Source organism: Chenopodium quinoa, unplaced genomic scaffold (assembly GCF_001683475.1).
Source record: "Chenopodium quinoa cultivar QQ74 unplaced genomic scaffold, ASM168347v1, whole genome shotgun sequence".
NCBI classification, from domain to species: Eukaryota; Viridiplantae; Streptophyta; class Magnoliopsida; order Caryophyllales; family Amaranthaceae; genus Chenopodium; species Chenopodium quinoa.
Window position 1 is genome coordinate 5,247,107 of NW_018745000.1, and position 20,427 is coordinate 5,267,533.

The 20,427-nt window shown below is 42.1% G+C and overlaps 1 protein-coding gene and 1 long non-coding RNA gene across 2 annotated transcripts; one reads left to right on the top strand and one right to left on the bottom strand.

Moving 5' to 3' along the window:
• Positions 1 to 225: 225 nt before the first annotated feature.
• Positions 226 to 5,248, top strand: LOC110707533. Its single transcript, XM_021885553.1, has 9 exons — positions 226 to 410; positions 1,516 to 1,623; positions 2,027 to 2,103; positions 2,221 to 2,359; positions 2,790 to 2,860; positions 3,130 to 3,720; positions 3,814 to 4,026; positions 4,178 to 4,324; positions 4,639 to 5,248. The coding sequence occupies exons 2-9, from the start codon at positions 1,596 to 1,598 to the stop codon at positions 4,834 to 4,836; spliced, it is 1,464 nt and encodes a 487-aa protein (XP_021741245.1). The 5' UTR covers positions 226 to 410; positions 1,516 to 1,595; the 3' UTR covers positions 4,837 to 5,248.
• Positions 5,249 to 19,278: 14,030 nt separating this feature from the next.
• On the bottom strand, positions 19,279 to 20,427 carry LOC110707534. Its single transcript, XR_002508547.1, has 2 exons — positions 19,948 to 20,427; positions 19,279 to 19,494 (listed from the first exon to the last, which is right to left on the bottom strand). It is a non-coding gene; the product is annotated as an uncharacterized LOC110707534 (long non-coding RNA).

The window sequence follows — 20,427 nt, forward strand, 5'->3', positions numbered from 1 at the left end:
GATATTTAACTATGAACTATTAATGGTAATTTAAAAAATCGAGCACAACCCGAAAATTATCTATGAGTAGTAAATTTAACAAAATATATCTTGAATAATATTTGCCCACAAGAGAGGGAAAAATGTCGTCGGCCATGAAATGGATATTTTTTAAAAAAAAAAAAAAAAAAAATTAGGGGTTGACGTTTGATTTGGGCTTTATATTTTGGTTGCCTTCCAACCTTACACCGCTTTTTTTTGTCTAAAAACCCAAAATTATTTCTTGGCGGCCAGCCCTCCTCTCTTCTCTCTTTCTCTCTCCTCTTTTCTTCTTCTCGAAGCCTCTCTCTCTCCCCTCCTTCCTAACTGAACCGCCAACTTTGAGAGGCTCGAGATTTTCTCTCTCCTCTTCGCCGGATCTCTTTCTTCAGGTTATTCTTCTTTTTCTTTCTTTTTTCCTCCTTGTTTTTCTGTTTTTTTCGATCTGTTTTTTGTGTTGTTTTGATGGTTTTTTGTAAATTAGGGTTTTAGCTCTGAGAAGGGTTTTTATCGAAGTATGGGAAATTTTTGTTTGTAGTTTGATTGGATATTTATGTTTTGTTGTGTTATTGATTGTTAGTTGATTTTTATTGGGGTTTTTTTGTTGTTGGGTGAATTGATTTGAAGTAGGGTTTTAGGGTTGAAGGTTGGAGAGAATTTTGTTTTGGGTCAACTGGTATTGCTTTGATGATTTTTGTGATTTCATTTTATGGCTTATGATATGACTCGTGATTTTTCGAGGTTTTTGGAGTTTGATTTGCCCAGATTTGAAGATTATTTTGATATTTTTGGGTGGAAGGAATTGAATGTTTTTCTGGGGTTTTAACTAGTGTTGTTAATTCAAACTGTGTAAAAGGAATTCATTCTTTGAGGAATATTAAGGTTTATTTGTTTTATTTGTGATCGATTGTTATCTGATTTCGGGTGTATGTCAGCTACATATATTATTATATCTCGATTTGTCGCTGCGTTTTCAGGGTTTGATGAATGATGTGTTGGGTTATAATGAAGATGTTAAAGAATTTGTACTTGTCTTTGATATTTTCAAGTATGAGTAGTAGAGTGAAGTTTTCTTTCTGTTGGTTTTGATATTTGCTTTGATTCTTTTTGACATCGTCTTTGTATGTAAGATTGTTGCACTTGATTATTCACTTGAGAATTACGGCGTTTTGTGGCATGGGCAAGTGCAGGTCTTGTTAAACAGTGTTGTTGTTCTTCAGATCTGGCATGTATATGTAATTTCAAGCTGTTTACGTATGTTAATTTCTGGACCCCTGTTGATGTACTTGGCTTTGAGTTGATGCTGTATTCATTTATGTTCTGTGAATTTAAAATGTTTGGTTTGAAAATTGGAATCATGTCAATTGTTGTTTTTACCTGGAACTATATAGTTGGTTTTGTGCAATTTTGATATTGAATTAATATACTATTGCGTTTTATATCTTTTACTTTTCCACATTTAAACTGATGACTTATTTTTCATTTCTTGTTTTGCAGTGACTGTGTGCATTTCTGTGTGCATATCTTGAAGAGGTGCCAGATCTCTATTCAATTTTTGTACTATCCCCTTATTAACTATGGCAGCTATTGGGACACCCTCAAGTGGTAATACCTGATAACTTCAATTTACTTTGTCTTCTGACCTCCCTTTTTTTAGTTCTTTGTGTTTTGTTCGTCTTGTTGGTAGTGCTGGTTCATTTTCTATTTTCTGTATCATTTGTTTGCTGTATCTTGGGACTTGTCAATATTGGTCTTCGTGTGGTTTGGATTCTCATTTTTTTATTTGCATGCTCTTTGACTGTATTTTTGGAATATCCTTTTTTTTTCTTTTTCCTTTTTTAAATATTCTGTTATTGATTTTAATCTAACTAATCCCATTGTTTTTCGGTTCAAAACCATTCATAGTTGATATGTGATCTCTATTTATTTTTTCCAGTCTGTCAAGATGCAGTTATGCATTTATTTTTTCTCATTGCTTGCTATGCTTTCTTGTTTTGTAATGTTGCAGATGCAGCAGATTTGTTGCAGCAGCTATCTCTGGAATCTCAGACCAAATCTCTTGACGCTCATGAGCCTCCAAAAAAGGTGGGTGCTCTATATGCATGTTTTGCTTAAATGAGTGGCTCCCTTCTATTTTACTCTGATCTGTTTGTTAATTTGATATTTTGGCAAGTTCTTTACAATTGCTGATTTGCTTTGCAGTTTGGTTCAATTGGTTCTCGCAATGTTATCAACAGTTTGGCAAAGCCATATGAGCGTTCTACCATACCCATCCAGGATTATGCCAACCTGAGCATGTACTACCAGCATAATGGCTACCCCTCGGCTCCCTTCTTTTATGGTATAAGGTTCTTGCTTATTTGTTGAAACTTTTTAGCCTTTGGAATCTTTTGACAATGCTAAAAAGACATGACCTCGTTTGTCAAAGATGAGATAAAAGCTATGATATACTTTTTCATTGCTACACATCCAAGTAGAGTGTTAGTCCTATCTCCAAGGACTTTGATGAATAAGGCTGAGTTACTTTGTATATTTTTTCCTATATTCTGGATCTGTTGTTGCCAAGGGAATGTTGTTCTATGGAATAAGGCAGCATGCAAATCATACTCATAGGCTCATAGCCCTCCTGAATGCCCTTTATACAATTTCATTGACAAAGTCATGGCTACTATGATGCGTGATTAAAGTATACACTTTGAATAGTCTAGGCTTGTCACCATGTGTTAATTAGGCATCATTATCTTGGAGTTAATGCCATTTTTTTTTTGCAGGCTATGATGATTCACTTAACATGTGGAATGATTACAGATACATGAATCATGATGGAGTTGATATGCACTCAGTAAGTTATCTGCATTGCATCTTTGTTGTTTTTGAAGAATTTTTTTTTTTGGGTTCTAAAGCTCTTTTGTGGTTGGGGGGATTAATGTTACTGCTGCTAACTTAGCTTGTTTCATAGGTATTATGTTGCTCTATCATAGGAATTTATTGTTCGGCTGCGGAATCTATCGTTTCTTATCATACTTAATTGTCAAACTGATGACTCTTATGTTGGTATGCATTGATGTATATGTAATTGTGTTTAATGAACTGATTGGCTAATTCTTGCAGGGCCTACAACAGCGACGAGTGAATTCAGGGGTTGGTCAGGCTGCTGGGTACATGAGCAGGTCACATCTAAATGATCAAATGTATGGTCATTTTGGAAACACTTATCGAGGTGGTTCTGGATTTGGGTTGAACTATTACAATCCCAAATCAACTTGGAATTCTTGGCGAACAGTTGATAATAAATATGCATCTAAAGGACGTAACAATGGATTCTTTAGCTATGGGAATGAGAATAAGGATAGTCTGAATGAGCTTAGCAAGGGGCCTAGATCAAAGGATGTGAAAACTCAGCTTGGTTTTGGATCAGTTAAATTGGCTGTGAAAGGGCAGGATCTCACTTCGAAAGTAAATAGCAAAGAAGAAACTATCTCTACAGTTCCTGACAAGGAGCAGTATAACAAAGATGATTTTTCTGAGACTTATTCAGATGCTAAGTTCTTTGTCATCAAATCGTATAGTGAGGATGATGTCCATAAAAGTATTAAGTACAATGTCTGGGCAAGTACTCCCAATGGAAACAAAAAGCTGGATGCAGCATATCAGGAAGCCAAAGGGAAGCCTGAAAGCTGCCCTGTGTTTTTGTTGTTTTCGGTAAGTTGCTCAATTGTGCCGTGAGCTTCTCTGATAATTAGATCATAATTTGCTTTTGGATTCCATGTTTTTAACGGCATCTTGTCCTTACAGGTAAATGCTAGTGGGCAATTTGTTGGCCTGGCAGAGATGGTTGGTCCTGTTGATTTCAACAAGAGCATGGACTTTTGGCAACAGGACAAGTGGACTGGGTGCTTTCCTGTCAAGTGGCACATAGTTAAGGATGTCCCCAACAGTTTGTTGAAGCACATTACACTTGAAAATAATGATAACAAACCTGTTACAAATAGCAGAGACACACAAGAGGTAGAGTAACATCTTTGCGATATTTGATACCGTGCTTAATTTGCTTCTCCCTTGTCTCATGTTTTGCTATCCTGCTTTTTTGCCAAGTATATTGGGGTATTTTTTATTCCAAGTATATTGCATTGCTGATGATTAGTTTGTGATGCTGCAGGTTAAACTTGAGCAGGGAGTTCAAGTACTTCAAATTTTCAAGTCTCATCTGACCAAGACTAGTATTTTGGATGACTTTGAGTTTTATGAGGCACGACAAAAAGCTTTGCAGGACAAGAAGGCCAAGAGACTTCAATTCCAGAAGCAGGTCAGAATAATTTTGTTTTGTTGATGATACTTATGTCATGCTCCTGATTCTTTTGTGATTTTCTTACCGTTCTTTTTTTAAGCTGCCTTTTGTTTCTTAAAGTGATTCTTGAATCTAATCCATGCTAGTATTAGAGAGAAAGGGGGGGGGGGGGGGAGGGTTGACTTTTTTAATCTTTTAGATACTGGTATAGTTATGTTGCTGACTTTGTTGTATTTATGAGTTGTAAGTCAGTGACTAAATTTGAAGTTGATGGTATTGCTTTGTTCTGCTCTGTTTTAATCTTCTTAAACAACTTGCTGAACTAAATGCAGGTAAAGAATGAGAACAGCTCTGGAGATGTAGATGTTGCTGCCAAAGTCCTCACTGATGGATCAGCAAACACAGCTGTACCCAACGGCCAGTTCAAGACGCATCAAGAATCTGCAGCTAGACCTCAATCTTTTGCTGATGTCACCAAAGGTGTCAAAGGAGAAAAGGCAGGTGCTGCTGCTGACGTTGCATCAGCTTGAATGTGCTTCAATAATCTCGACATGGCTGGCAAATCACAGGTTTTTGATGGCAGAGTGAGAATCCAGCATAGTGCCTAGTTTTGATCCATAAGTTTTAGTTAGTTATAGGTGCTCCTTTTCTTTGTTATTGCGACTTTACCTTTTTTCTTTGATTTTTTTCTTATTGTGGGGGAGGGGGTTGATATGCAAGATATGGTTGTGTTATCTTCTATTTTTCAATTTCTTTTTGAATGTAGCCTTTTAGGGCAGATATTGATTTGCGTTTTGTAGTAAAAGGGCTGTGTTTTGGTGGATTTGGGATAGTGGTAGCGTAGCTGCATAGGACTTTCTGAGACCTAAGAGTGTGTAGTTTTAATGAAATTGAGTTTCTGTTTTCTGAGTAATGGAGATGGCGTAAACAAAGATTGTGTCACATTTATCCTGCATCACTGTTTGCCTGTTTGGTATAGATCAGATTGTATAAAAGAGTTCAGATAAAATTAGAGCCTAATTATTTTTGCGTCAAATGAATAAAACTATTGAACCATTTAGATTGACATTCCATTCCATTCTAAGCATCTTAGGCCCCGTTCTTTAGAGCTGCTCTGCTGAGCCCTATTTTGCTCAAATCGAATCTGATCTGCTCTGCTCAAAAGAAATCTAATCTGCTGCTCTATTTTAAAATAATAATTACTAATAATAAATAATATTCAATAATAATAATTATTTAAATATTCTACTTTTAATTTCAATCAATATTAATGTTTTATTATTATTTTTATGATTATTATTATTGTTGGTATTATTATTATTATTATTATTATTAATTTTTGTTATTATTATTAATTATTTTGATTATAAATTATTAATTATTATTATTATTTATTATTTATTATTATTATTGTTGTTGTTGTTAGGAAAATTATTATTATTCCCTACAAATATTTTAAAAGAAACCTAGAAGTATTAAAACTATCATATGGAAGTGGATGGTTAATTATGCACGATGTTAGACGCTAATATAATTATATTCCTATTTTGATAAGCGGTTGTAGTCATTTGAAAATATTAAGTTGTATTGTTTTATCTTTCTACTATTAACATATGTTAAATATGATACACATTTATTTATAATAATAATAATAACAACATTAATAATAATAATAATAATAATAATAATAATAATAACATTATCAATAGTAGTAGTACTAATAATAATAATAATAATAATAATAATAATAACATTATCAATAGTAGTAGTACTGTTTGGGGTAAAAATACCCTAAACACGTGGCCCAATGGCCTAGTGACACGTGGCATCCAGCCGTTGGTCAGCAGGGCTCCAATCCTCTGCTGACACGTGTCCTCTAAACCCTAAAAGGGAAACCATCCCTTCCCCACTATAAATAGTGGAAGGACCCTCATTAATGGGAGACTGGAACATTTGTTGTTCACATTGAATACTCCTCAAAAAGAAAAACACTTACCCCGAGCAATATTAATTGCAGAATTCTCCCATTACGCGAGAAGTAACTTCTACATTACGTGCATTCTACCTCCCGTATCTTTACTAACTTGATCGTCGGAGGCGGAGCTCCTACCCCCAGGAGTCTTCGTGATTTTGCAGGCACAGGCGTCGAAGGGCATTCTTGGAATTGTAACTCTCCCGCAGGACACATCAAAAAACCCCGAAACATTTGGCGCCGTCTGTGGGGAGAGTACTTCTAAGATGACTTCTGATACTGTGTCACCGAATCAGGGCAAACGGCCTGTGGTCGAGCCTGAGGTCCAGACGGACCATGAAAGTGGAGACGAAATTGAAACATATGTGGCCCCGGATGGGTCTTTCAGAACGAAGCACCCTCGTGCTAAAGATAGAAGAGAACGGGAAATCAGCCAAGCTGCTCCCAGCAACCCAGCCGGGCAACCGGCTGGAATTGCCCAAACGGTGGAGGGCTCAGCCCCCGTTACAAGAAACGAACTCATGTCTTTCATGAATAGTTTCAAGGGTGAGATCAAGAGCCTCATCCGGTCAGCTACTCCAAAGAAGGGTCAGCCGGCCAAGAAGCCTTCTGGAAAGAAGGCGGTCAAAGAACGAGTTCCTACCCCTCATCCCAAGCCAAAGGAGGGGGAGGGCTTAAGGTTTGATCCAAGCAGACTCCGTTTTCCTCAAGGGGAGCTGCGAAAGGCCATCCGGCACGTACAGCCGGATGGCTCCAAGAAAACATTCTCAGACGCCCGCACATTTCTCCAAGAGAAGCGAGGTCAGGCGTCTGCGTCGGCCTCAACGTCGACCTTCCCGGACAGTTTCCATGACGTCTCACACAGGCGTACGGGAACGAACCTTGGGAGCCAGACGGGCGAAGCTTCTGCCCGGTCTGGACCCAAAGTGATCCAGCCTGGCCTATTCGGCACACCGAATGGGTTGGGTGGATCCCCTTTTATGTCACCGGGTCTTTTCGGTGGGCAAGCGCAGCAGCCGTTCCAACCCACGGACTGGCAGCTGCGCCTGCTAAATTTGGGGGAACAGCCAACGGCGTTCTCACCAGAGATAACCCAGGCGGCACAGCCGCCTAAGATCAAGAATGTTTTGGTGGGGGCCTATGACGGCACCACCAACCCAGAAGACCATCTAATGGCCTACTCTAACCTCATGTACCTCCAGGGGTTAGATGATGCCGTCTGGTGTCGATGCTTCCCGGCTACCCTCAAGGGCATAGCCCAGCGGTGGTTTGGTAACCTACCAGCCGGTTGCATCAACAGCTTTCGAACTTTGGCGTACTTGTTTACGTCAAATTTCTCAATGAATATTCCTGCCAAAAAGACTAGCCTCGACCTAGGGGCAATACAGCAGGGCGACCGGGAGGGCCTCCGGTCATACGTCAGACGGTTCAATCTGATGAGAATTCAGATTCCAGGACTATCAGACGAAGTGGCCTATACAGACTTCTTTCGAGGTCTGAAGGATGGGTCGACCTTTAAGTTTGACCTCGTCCGGAAGAGGGTTGCTACCCTCCAAGAGGCGTTAATTGAAGCTGAAGCCTATATACAGGCGACGGAGCTTTGTGCTGTCAAGCAACCGTCAGATTATAAAAAGTCTGACAAAAAAGAGAGCCGGCAACAGCATCAGCCGGCAAGAAAGGAAGAAAAGAGAAAAGGGGTCTGGGCAGCTGACCGATCAGGACAGCCGGCCCAGAAGATCAGGCGGAAGTCAGAATCGTATGCTCCCAAATACGAGTTCGCAAAAGATTGCTCCACCATCCTCCTGGAAATCAAAGACCGGATGTCTCTCGACAAACCGGCTGAAATGAAAAGCCCCGTGAATAAACGGGACAAGAGCAAGTATTGCCAATACCACGAGGATGTCGGCCACGACACCGATGGCTGCTATAGCCTCAGGCGGCTATTGGACCGTCTGGCAGATGAGGGGGCCCTAAAATCCTACCTACCCAAGGCTAAGGGTAATACCCAGGCCAAGAAAGGGCAGGCGGCAAAAACCGGCCCAGCAAACTCCGAGACGGATGAAGAGACCATCTTCACAATAGCAGGCGGTTTTGCCGGAGGGGGTCCTACCATCCGGGGCACCAAAGACAACATCAGGAAGCTGGTCAACTCAGTGGATGAGGGCCAGGCGTCGAAAGACATCTTTCCTGAGGTCCTTATTTCTGAAAAGGACCGGGGCAAGGTCAGGCGGCCTCATGATGACCCCATCGTCATCGAATGCAAGGTTGCCAACCAGAAGGTTGGCCGAATCCTAATAGACATCGGGAGCTCGTCTGACCTAATCAGTTATCAGTGCTTGACCAAGCTCAAGTACACATCCGGTAACATGCACCAGGCTCCTCACCCACTAGTCGGTTTTGGGGGTGGAGTAGTGCATCCGGTCGGAAGCATAGATCAAGTTTTTAGTTGTGGAGGAGCTGTCCGCCTACAACATGATATTTGGCCGTCCTACCCTCAACGCATCTAAGGCTGTCATCATCCTGTCCCTCATGTTGGTCAAATTTCAAAAGGATGATGGTACAGTCGGTGCCCTAAGCGGGGACCAGAAGACGGCAAGAGAGTGCTATCTCTCTGACGTCAAGACAACTATGGGTGCAGCCGGCCAGGGCGAGCCCATAGATATTGATAACTGCGACCCAGCAGTCCCGGCTCCAAGAAAAGAAAGGCGGACCAACTGGCACCCGTCAAAAAGGAGAAATAGCAATCACTAGTCGGGGAAAGGTCAGATGACCAACGACCTCAGCCGGCTGGTGACTGCCTTGATGTCATCCTAGATGACAGCCGTCCTGAAAGAACAGTCAAGGTCGGGACGGTAGCCTTCGAACGGTTGGGAGAAGGCTTGCTCCAGCTGCTGAAGGAATTCAAAGACATCTTTGCCTTTGAAGTGGAAGAGATGCCAGGCGTCAGCCCGGATCTTGTTGTCCACAAGCTAGCCGTAGATCCCAAAAAGCAGCCGGTTAGGCAGAAAAAGAGGGATCATGACCCGGTTCGGGGTTCCAATGTCCATTTTGGGATCATTTTGGGACCTTATACGCCTGCATCAGGCGGCCGCCGCTACATTCTTGTAGCAGTAGACTATTTCACCAAATGGGTTGAGGCAGAGGCAGTAAAAGGGATTAAAACGAAAGACGTGATTTCTTTCATCTAGAGAAACGTCATCACCCGGTTCGGGGTTCCAATGTCCATGGTTTTCGACAACGGACCGCAGTTCGAAACGCCTGTCCTGAAGACCTGGTTGGGAGACCAAGGAATTTCCCATTGTTTTGCATCCGTTGGCCGTCCTCAGGCAAACGGTCAAGTTGAGGCTTTTAACAAGTTGATCTCAGACGGGATAAAGAAGAAAGTAGAAAGAGCCGGTGGACTATGGGCAGAGGAATTACCTCATGTCCTTTGGGCTATCCGGACAACCGAAAAGGGGGCAACCGGTGAGACCCCATTTCTCATGACATACGGCACTGAAGCAGTTCTTCCCATTGAACATTATGAGCCTACTCTACGCATTATGTTATATGATGAGGAGGCTAACTGGGAAGCCATGCGGTTGGCATTAGACGCTCTTCCAGAGCGAAGGGGGAATGCTGCCTTGCGTCATGAGATCTACCGTCTGCGTATGACTAGAGCCTACAACAAGCGGGTTCGTAAAAGACCTTTGAAAGAAGGAGATTTTGTGCTTCGCAAAATGGAGGCAACCGGTAGGGCCAATGAACAAGGCAAATTAACCCCAAATTGGGAGGGACCCTACCGGATCTTTGAAGAAGTACGAGACGACACTTACCGCCTGGAAACTCCAGACGGAAGAAAGTTGCCTAGAACTTGGAATGTAGATAACCTCAAAAAATACTACTTCTAAGTATTGTACATCTTTTGAAAATTTTCAAATGATTAATGAGAATTACATTCAATTTTGTATACAGCCGCCATGTCTTGTGCCTACCACAAGCGGCACCAGTAACTAATTTTTTCATCCGGTGACACCCATACGGGTGAATTCATCGAAGAGAACATCTCCCATTTGGGTGGTAAATTGTTCTAAGCGATCACACAGGCGGACAAATCCGCCTGACGATCCTTCGCACAAAAAAGGGCAGGCTAGCAACCCCAAACTTGCAGCCGGCTCACTTTTTGGAAGGACAACCGGTACTCAATACCGCCGCCTGACTCTCTAAGAGCAGGCCTAAAAACATTTGGTCTAGGCCATAATTCATTCAGGGGTATGCTTGCAAAAGCCCAACCGGTGAATGGACATCCTAATCTGGCGTGATTCTTTTGCGAAGTCCCGACCGGTAATTCAGTATAAACCGACTGGCTCCCGAATCTAATGTTGGCACTTAGTGTATATTCGAGCTATATCATATGGATAGTCGCCTGGCTTGCAAAGACCCAGACCGCTATCCAGGGGCAATTACCCAGACGCCATCCGGTTTGGTTTTGGGTCGAAATTTCTTCGCCTAGTTTGCGAAGACCCAGACGGCAGTGTTACCGGTGGGGTCTTCTTGGCAACCCTAGTAAATTTCTTCGCCTAGTTTGCGAAGACCCAGACGGCAGTGTTACCGGTGGGGTCTTCTTGGCAACCCTAGTAAATTTCTTCGCCTAGTTTGCGAAGACCCAGACGGAAGTGTTCCCGGTGGGGTCTTCTTGGCAACCCTAGTAAATTTCTTCGCCTAGTTTGCGAAGACCTAGACGGCAGTGTTACCGGTGGGGTCTTCTTGGCAACCCTTGCAAATTTCTTCGCCTAGTTTGCGAAGACCCAGACGGCAGTGTTACCGGTGGGGTCCTCTTGGCAACCTTTGCAAATTTCTTTGCTGTTTGCGAAGACCCAAGCGGTAGTGTTACCGGCGGGGTTCTTTTGGTTATCCTCGCAGAAATATGTATAAAAAAATAACAAGAATTCTAGTATTGAAGTGCAGAAACATAAAAAGCATTCAAAAGCCGGCTCAGCCGGTGAAAATGTTAATATTCAAAATAAAAATTATTACAGCTTAGCCCATCTCATCCGGTGCTATTACAAGATAATTCAAGGCGCGCAGGCCGGGAAGTAGTTGCTACTCCAGGCGAACAGTGAACCGGTCCTCTTCCGGTTGGTTTTGGGTTGGATCAGGGTGAGCGGCTGCGTCGGCTTCAGGAACAACTTCCTCTTCAGCAGCCTCCGCCTGCCGTCGCGCAATCTCCTCCCTAACCCAAGCGTCATAGGGTCCGGGCCCCGGCTCATTCGCCTCCTCGGCCAGAATGGCAAGATCAGAATATTTGAAGGCGAGTTCCCAGACGGTGAAGTCCGCCTCCGGGTGGATGAGGGAAAACGCCCGTTGCATCCGGTTTTCACAGTCATGCTCATTCTCTTCAATGAGCCTCTCCTGCTCCGACTCCAAGGTGGCCTTGAAGTTCTCATTGGCAGCAGCCGCCTCTTTGCGCAGGCGCTCATTCTCTTTGGCAAGGCGACCATTTTCAGTCTCCGCCTTGCTCAGCCGTTGGAGGGGCTCTTTCTGTTCCTCCAACTTTTTATTGGCATCATCCAGGGACGCCTTTAGTTGGTCAACTTGGTTTTTCAGCTGATCAATCTGCTGTTGGAGGGCCTTGGTCTTCTCCGCATGTTCCATGCGTATAGATTTAGATTCTAAGCCATGCATGTACAAAGTGTAGTCAGCAACATTATGGGCGTCATCAACAGCCCGTTTGCTTCTCCTTACCTCTTCAGACTTGCGGGTATAAGCTCGTTTGAGCCCCTCTACGCGCAGCATAGCCTGCAAAAATACAGCCGGTTAATACTGCATATTTAAAAATGCACGTCAAGAAAATTACCGCATGGTTGTTGGAGCATACGTCGGCCAGGTCGACCAGCACCCGGTCGGCATTAAAGGAGTTGATCCCAGGGATCGCCTCCATCTCGTCCCTGGGGACGGCTTTCAGCATGGCCCGGGCATATTGTGCCCCGTCCGGCCAACGGGGAGAATTATCTGCACCAGAAACAGACGGTGAGAAACTCGCATATGCTCTGCCTATAGATTGCCGGCTGATTGGAGAATCCCCCGGCTGCGATCGAGACTGTGAATAAGACTTGACCCGCATGGGCAGGTCAAGCAGTGTAAGGTCGAAGTTACCTTGGAGGCCCGAACGGCCTTCAGAGGGACCGGTTGCGGTCCTCAATGGGATGGCAGAAAGCACATCCGCAGATCCAGGCCCGCCTGGGACCTTTATTGATTTGTCGTCGGTAGTTTGCCGGTAAGCTGTCTTCTGCACCTTGGATGCAGACTCTTGTTGGGTCGGCGGAGGCCTGACCTGTTTTTGAAGGGACCGGGGCATCTGCTTCCCGTCCTGTAAACGAGAAAAATATAAGTTATGGGATAAAAGGATTGAAATAAACGAGAAGGATCAGACGGTTATACCTTCCTCGCCGCCTGGGCAGCAAGTTTTTTCTCGAGATTGGCTTTCCGGATGTCGGCAGCCGACCTAGCCGGTGTCTTCTCGGTGGGCAGCATTTTCTTGGCTTCTTTTGCAGAGGAAGGCACACGGTTAGAATAATAAATAAGAAAGGAAATAAAAGCATCCGATTCGAAAGAAACCGGCTGAGTTCCGAATACATACGTTTTTTAAACATGCTGCTTAGACCACAAGCGGACAAGAAGCATTCGTCCCTAAAAAATTCATGTTTGGGCACCCAGTTTCTAGGTACCCTTACTATCTCTCCGGATGAGAGGGTGTCAGGAACTAACTCAAAAAACCCGGAGTCAAGGATGGTCTCTCTATCATCCTCCGGGACAGGGGGCAGGCAGCACTTGGTCCCCAAGAGTTCTGGTTTCCGGTTGTAGATCCGGAATTCTCTGTTCTCTGCCGTAGTTGGGGCCTTAACCAAGTAGAACCGGTGCTTCCAGTCCGACCATTTGGATGGCTTGTCCAAGGTCATAAGGTATTTGGGCAGGGTGGTCAAGGTATACCAGGCTCTCCAGCCGCCTGGGCTCCTACTCAAGTAATGCATGTGGGCAAACGCCTCCCAGCCGGGGTTGAGGCCCTGCATCTCGCAGGCGGCGATATACCCTAAAATATTTACCCATGAGTTGGGGGTTAATTGCCAGAGACCTAGGCCATACCCCCTAAGTATGGCTTTTATTGTGTCGTGGAGAGGGAAGCGGACTCCGGCCACGAAGGCCGCCTCGTAGCACCCGAACCAAGCGTTCGCGTTCAGTTGTCCATCCTCCCACCATATTGTTCCCAGAGCAGCCGGGATTTTTATTGTATAGTCACCCCCCAGCGGCCGCCGTTTGATAAAATCTGGCAGCGCAGCCCGCATGAGCTCGCGGTCCTTAGAGGAGACGGCGATCATGAGAGGATCGTTCCTATTATCCCAAGAAGGCCTCTCCGCCCCCTCGCTATCCTCAGATTCGGTTAAGTAGCTGCTACTGCTACTTTGAACGTGACCGGCATCAGAGCCGGCTGGGAAGTTGGAGACCTCCTTATCAGAGCCTACCTGCTCTCTGGTCTCCTGGAGGGGAGCAGTCTCTTCGTTTAAAATGCTATCACCCGGGGTGCTAGGAGCGCCCCCGGGTGAGCCTCTCTGCTCTACCTTTCCTTGCTCTACTTCACCGCCTGAAGCTGGGACCTCAGGCGGCTGCTCATCTGAGCTCCCACTTCTGTAGTTGGGATCTCTGGCAGTAGACCGGATTCTGGCCATTGTGTCCTGCACAGACACAGAGTCGGTCGATATGGGTGTTGAAAAAGGGTTGTCCCAAAGAACAGAGGCGGCAGACCCAGTTCTAGACTCAGCCGTACTAATAAACCGGCTGAGTTCACAGCTAGGTTCCGGGTATGGGTATAAGGTGTCCATCTACTTATGGGACCAATGAACAAAAATGCGAGTAAAAGACTCAAACGGAAATACATGAAAAAGCTAGAAAGAATAGAGACGGTACCTAGAAGAAAATCTGGAAATTCTTTGGGATGCTTGCGGAGACGCAGGCGGTTCAAAATCCGGCTGGGTTTCTCTGATTACCCTCTCGAAAACCTTTGGCTAGCTTGCAACGACCCAGACGGTCTGTAGACCGGTTGCTCTCAACGAATCTCAACTCCGAATGCTCTCAACTCTCAAATTGCCGGCTGCTCTCAAATTTTCAGAAATTTGGCAGAGTTTGTAAATGAGAGCTCGGGGGACATCTTCTCCTATTTATAGAATTTGTCCCAGAAGGTGAAAAGTCGTGACTCTTCGCCTTCTGCTTTTCCATCCTTCAAAAAGAATCTGAAGAGTTGTAAAAAAAAAAAAAAAAAAACCTTTCACCGGCGCCACGTGGCACCCTGCCACGTCAGCACCAGTGAGGGGCAAATGTTTGGGGTAAAAATACCCTAAACACGTGGCCCAATGGCCTAGTGACACGTGGCATCCAGCCGTTGGTCAGCAGGGCTCCAATCCTCTGCTGACACGTGTCCTCTAAACCCTAAAAGGGAAACCATCCCTTCCCCACTATAAATAGTGGAAGGACCCTCATTAATGGGAGACTGGAACATTTGTTGTTCACATTGAATACTCCTCAAAAAGAAAAACACTTACCCCGAGCAATATTAATTGCAGAATTCTCCCATTACGCGAGAAGTAACTTCTACATTACGTGCATTCTACCTCCCGTATCTTTACTAACTTGATCGTCGGAGGCGGAGCTCCTACCCCCAGGAGTCTTCGTGATTTTGCAGGCACAGGCGTCGAAGGGCATTCTTGGAATTGTAACTCTCCCGCAGGACACATCAAAAAACCCCGATGTTATTATTATTATTTATTATTTATTATTATTATTGTTGTTGTTGTTAGGAAAATTATTATTATTCCCTACAAATATTTTAAAAGAAACCTAGAAGTATTAAAACTATCATATGGAAGTGGATGGTTAATTATGCACGATGTTAGACGCTAATATAATTATATTCCTATTTTGATAAGCGGTTGTAGTCATTTGAAAATATTAAGTTGTACTGTTTTATCTTTCTACTATTAACATATGTTAAATATGATACACATTTATTTATAATAATAATAATAACAACATTATTAATAATAATAATAATAATAATAATAATAATAACATTATCAGTAGTAGTAGTACTAATAATAATAATAATAATAATAATAACATTATCAATAGTAGTAGTACTAATAATAATAATAATAATAATAATAATAATAATAATAATAATAATAATAAAAATAACATTAATAATAGTAAAATTAATAATAGTATTAATAATAACACCATTAATAATAGTATTAATAATAATGTTGAAATCTGCTCTGCTCAAAAGAAATCTGCTCTTCTCGGCTAAAATTTAATCTGCTATGCTCTGCTGACTCCTGCTCTGTTCTGCCCAGAAGCTCAAAAGAACAGGGCCTTAGTGAATCATTTATGAATATTATAAGCAATCATAGCCATTTTGATTCTCAAATTAAAATAGCGAGTTGTATCTCATTGTGCTAATCATTTGGTTGTCTCATAAATCTTTTGAGGCATCTGGATTCTGGAGTCTCCCACTCCTAAGTGGATCACATGTCTACAGGTCAATTTGTCACATGCTAGCGTATTCTATTTCATGTATATTGCACCATCATGTTTTTCTAAGTAGTATAATTTGGAGTATTTTTTTTTTTAAAAAAATAATAATTCTAAAGTAGTGTAAAAGTATAAATATTGCAATTTTAAATGGAACAAAGAGTGTATGTTAGCTTTCGGGGCGTTTGGCAAAAGGGATAGGGATAAGGAGGATAAAGATAGGGAATTAATAGGTGTGATAAGGATAAAAATTATGTTATCTATTGTTTGGTAAGATTTGGGAATTAAATTAGGATAAGTAGTAAAATTACATAACTATCCTTACTAACATTTCTCCTCTCCCTCTTCCTTCCCTTTCATTAAGGGTAATAATGTCTTTTACATTTTAAAATTAATCCCTACACCTTATACCTGCCCCCTTGTTACAAAAATAGAGGGATAACTCTATTTTTTATCATTATCCCTTTCATATGGGATAGAACAATTCCCATTAAACAAACAAGGGATTATAGGATACAAGGGATTATTAAACCCTATCCCACCTATAATCCCTACAAACAAACACTCCCTTTGTGTATTCCATAAATAATCCCACATTTGTACCCCATATTCTCAAAATGGTCTTTTATACCTACAACCGTTTCAGCAGGTAAATTTTTTTTTTTTTAATCTATCTCTTCCCACCTAATCACCTTCTTTCATGGCAACCCCTCCATCACCACCATGGGTACCACCCCTCACCTCCACCTCTGAACTAAAGTAGCCCTAACCACCAAATCACCACCGAGCTGACCCCCATCCGAAACCCAAAGGGGCTGCCATGTCCAAACATTACATCTGAAACCACCACCTGACCCCCAACTCGAAACCCCACCTAAATGGGCGGATATCTGGGATCGGCAACGACAACCCACGGAAATCACCCACCCATCCAACACCACACAACTAACCACCTTCCCGGCTTCAAAGTTGGCTGCCCCAATCACACTCCCCGCCCCCTAGCTTTTTATCCTCCACCACTTACCTCCTAAACCTGCACCACACCCCACTCATCTTACTCCCAGTCTATAGAACCGCACAACCCGCAACACCAAACAACCACCATCATCATCTGCTTAAAACGCCAGCCCCACTCCACCTCATCACTCACCACCCAATCCATCTTAAAACATCAATCGCAAAAACCCATTTTAATGGCTCGCACAGTCAATTTCTCCCAGCAACACGATTATTGAAGTGTCGCAGCTCCCGCAATCACCAATTCACCACCCGCAATCACCAATTCGCAACCTGCAATCAACAACTAATTGGTGGTTGTGGCTGTCGGGATTATTGTTGGGCGGCAGCGGGTTGATGGTCCGACGAGAAAGAGGTTTGATGAAATGGGTTTTTGTGATTCTTGTGAATCGAAGTCCGCCATTTAAGGGGAGATAGTTGGACTCGGTGAGGACGACATGGTAATTTCACGGAAACGACGCCGTTTTGGCTTTGTGTTTGCTGCCATGAGAAGGGAAGAGAGACGGTGGCGGGGGGCTGCTCCGGCGAGGTATTTACTCCGGCAGGGGTAGGAAGAAGAGGAATTATTATTTTTTATTCTTTAAATTTTAAAAAAATTATATATAAAACTCAATTAAAATGTGACACGTGTCAAATTACCCTTTAAAACAGGTTACCAATTCCAATAAATGAAAAAAAAAAAAAAAAAAGAGAGAGACCATTTTGAGATGGCAATACTGTGCATTGATTATTCCATTCAGGGGTGTTATGCTCCCCTAAATGGGACGTGTTATGCTCCCCTAAATGTTTGGGGGAATGGGTTTTCGGGATATGGGTGTTTTCAACTTAGCACTTCTAGGAAAGCAAGCTTGGAGACTCTTCAAACAACCATCATCACTATTTGGCAGTCATGGCAAAAAAATACTACCCAAATTCTGATTTTTTTGGCATAGTTCATGGCATAATGCTTAGGGAAAAATATACCTTTAGATGGGTATGTAAAATAAAAAGTTCGTTATTTTGGCTCGATAAATTGGTGAGTGCGACCAATAAAACGGGCATTATTTAATAGAATTTATGCCTACTTAAGCAAGTGGTTGTATGTTAAAAATAATTTCATATTTAATTTGGTACTTGCTAGGCTGCTATAATGAATACGTGAATAGATGAGATGAGTCTACTTCTCTTATACAAAGTCTTATTTTTAAATACTATTCTTAACATAAGTTTAGTTGTATTCCAAAATTTTAATTTGTTGATGCATAGGAGTCTATTACTTTTTACCTATAATACTTATTGAATATACTACCTCCGTTTCATAAAATCTGCAACAAACTTGGTTGCATATTCCCTAAGATAGAATTTCTTAAGCAAAGATTTGTATAAAGGGCATGTGATTAATTAGATGAGAGAGAGTAATAAACATCACCAAACACCCACCTTGTAACCCACCCTCTTATCACCACTAAGATTTGAAACGACACTACCACCACCCAAAACCCACCCAACCAACTCGTACCACCACCAATCAACTTGCACCACCACCCAAAACCACCCACACTAAACCCACCCAACCAACTTGCACCACCACCCAAAATCCGCCTAACCAACTTGTACCACCACCCAAAACCCACCCAACCAACTCGCACCACCATCAATCAACTCGGACCACGATTAAAAATCCACCCAACCTGTATGCATTATTATTCAACCAGATTAACATAATAATTTGTAATTTGTGCATCTCACAAGCGCTATACTAGTGTTTTAACCTAAATTTTAGTTCATGGTCTGTTGAATTCATTTTAAGGTTTTAATTTATAGCAATTAACTTAATTAGATATTCAATATAGGGTTTATGCTTCAATTTAGTTTGGGGATTTTGATTTCAAGAGTTTTGGGTGAAATTGAATTGGGGAGGTTTTGCTTATTTTGGCTTTGGGAGTGAATTCAATTGCATTCTAATATTTTCACTCATCACTTGAAATTACCATAAATAACAACAAGATGAGCAGGAAAGAAAGAGACATCAAAGAAAAGGCTGTAAGGGATGTCAATTTTCTAAGAAGGAGATGAAAATTATGGTGGAGATTCGCTTAGGTCAAAAGAATCACTAGTAGAAAAAACGCATTAGCGGTTCAAACCCGGTCTAAGGCACCAGTTTGAACCGCAGCCTATTTGAGGGGGGCCAAAAACCCCCTAATTGACACCGGTTCAAACCGGTGCCATAAACCGGTTTTGGCACCGGTTAACCGGTGCCTTAAATAATTTCGCGGAATATTTTTTGTTAGTGGTAGTTGTTTTAGGCACCGGTTAACCGGTGCCTTTTTGGTATTTTTTTTTTTTTAACTTTTTTCTTGCAATAATAATAAAAATAATATACAAACAAACATGAAATACGAACCAAACAAACATGAAATACGAACCAAACAAAAATAAATGGTGAAATAAGGATTCTTGAAATTGTTATATTCAACATCAAAACAATGGTAATTCAACAAGTAAATTGTTATTGTACCATACAAAACAAAAAAAAAATTACAATGAATTATAATTAACTCAGAAATTGAAATTGTAAAACAATAAAAAAAAATAATTTACAACATCAAAATAATATTCCAAAATCGAAATCTTGAATCCTTGTTGCTTGAATTAACACCTGCATAAATTAAAACCCAGAAATTATTAAAACTAAAAAAAAAAAAAAAAAAAAAACGAGAAGCAAACCCAGAAAACTAATGCATGAACGAGAAAATCAATTAACCCAAAATCAAACCCAGCAATCGATTAAACCCAGCAAAATTAGGTTACCCCAGAATTTTGCTGGGTTTTCTGAATTAATCGATTAATCCCAGAATTCAGAAAATCGATTAACCCTAGAAATTCAATTAACCCCAGAATTTAGAAAATCGATTAAACCCAGAAAATCAATTAAACCAAGAAGCAAACCCAGCAATCGATTAAACCCAGCAAACCCAGAAAATCACTTAACCCCAAAACTTTCGAAAATCAATTACACCCAGAAATTTCGAAAAATCAATTAAGTGCAAAAAAATGACAAAATCAATTAACCCAAATAATTCCAAGATCAAATAATTCCAAGATCAATTACCTCACTCTAAGATAGCATGCATGTCACAAGAGCGAGGCGAGCAAGAAGCACCTACTGCGAGAGGGACGAAGCCGGGCTTAGATGTAGTTTTCAGGTCAGAAGAAGAGGACAGAGAGGGGAGAGAGACAGAGAACAGAGGTCGGAAAGCTGAGAGGAGAAAGAGAGGAGAGAGGAGGAGAGGCGCTCAGTTAGAGGAGAAGGAGGAGAGGCGCTCAGTTGGAGCCTTGGAGGAGAAAGAGAGGAGAGAGAAGCTAAGAGGAGAGATAAGGATGTTAGGGTTTATAAATAAACAATCCGGGTTTTTTTTTTTTGTAGCACCGGTTCAGTGGCACCGGTTCAAACCGGTGGCCTTGTTATTTTTGGCAACGGTTTGATCTGAACCGGTGCCATTGTTCTTGGTCTAAATCCCCGCCCAATTTTAGGCCGGTTTTTGGCACCGGTTTGGTCTGAACCGGTGCCAATTGGGGGCTGCCTATTTGT

Excerpts from the sequence above, each read along its gene's own strand:
- LOC110707533 (XM_021885553.1), top strand. The coding sequence starts at position 1,596 with ATGGCAGCTATTGGGACACCCTCAAGTG. Across the intron at positions 1,624-2,026 it reads TATTGGGACACCCTCAAGTG|ATGCAGCAGATTTGTTGCAG; the intron begins GTAATACCTGAT and ends GTAATGTTGCAG. Across the intron at positions 2,360-2,789 it reads CTCGGCTCCCTTCTTTTATG|GCTATGATGATTCACTTAAC; the intron begins GTATAAGGTTCT and ends TTTTTTTTGCAG.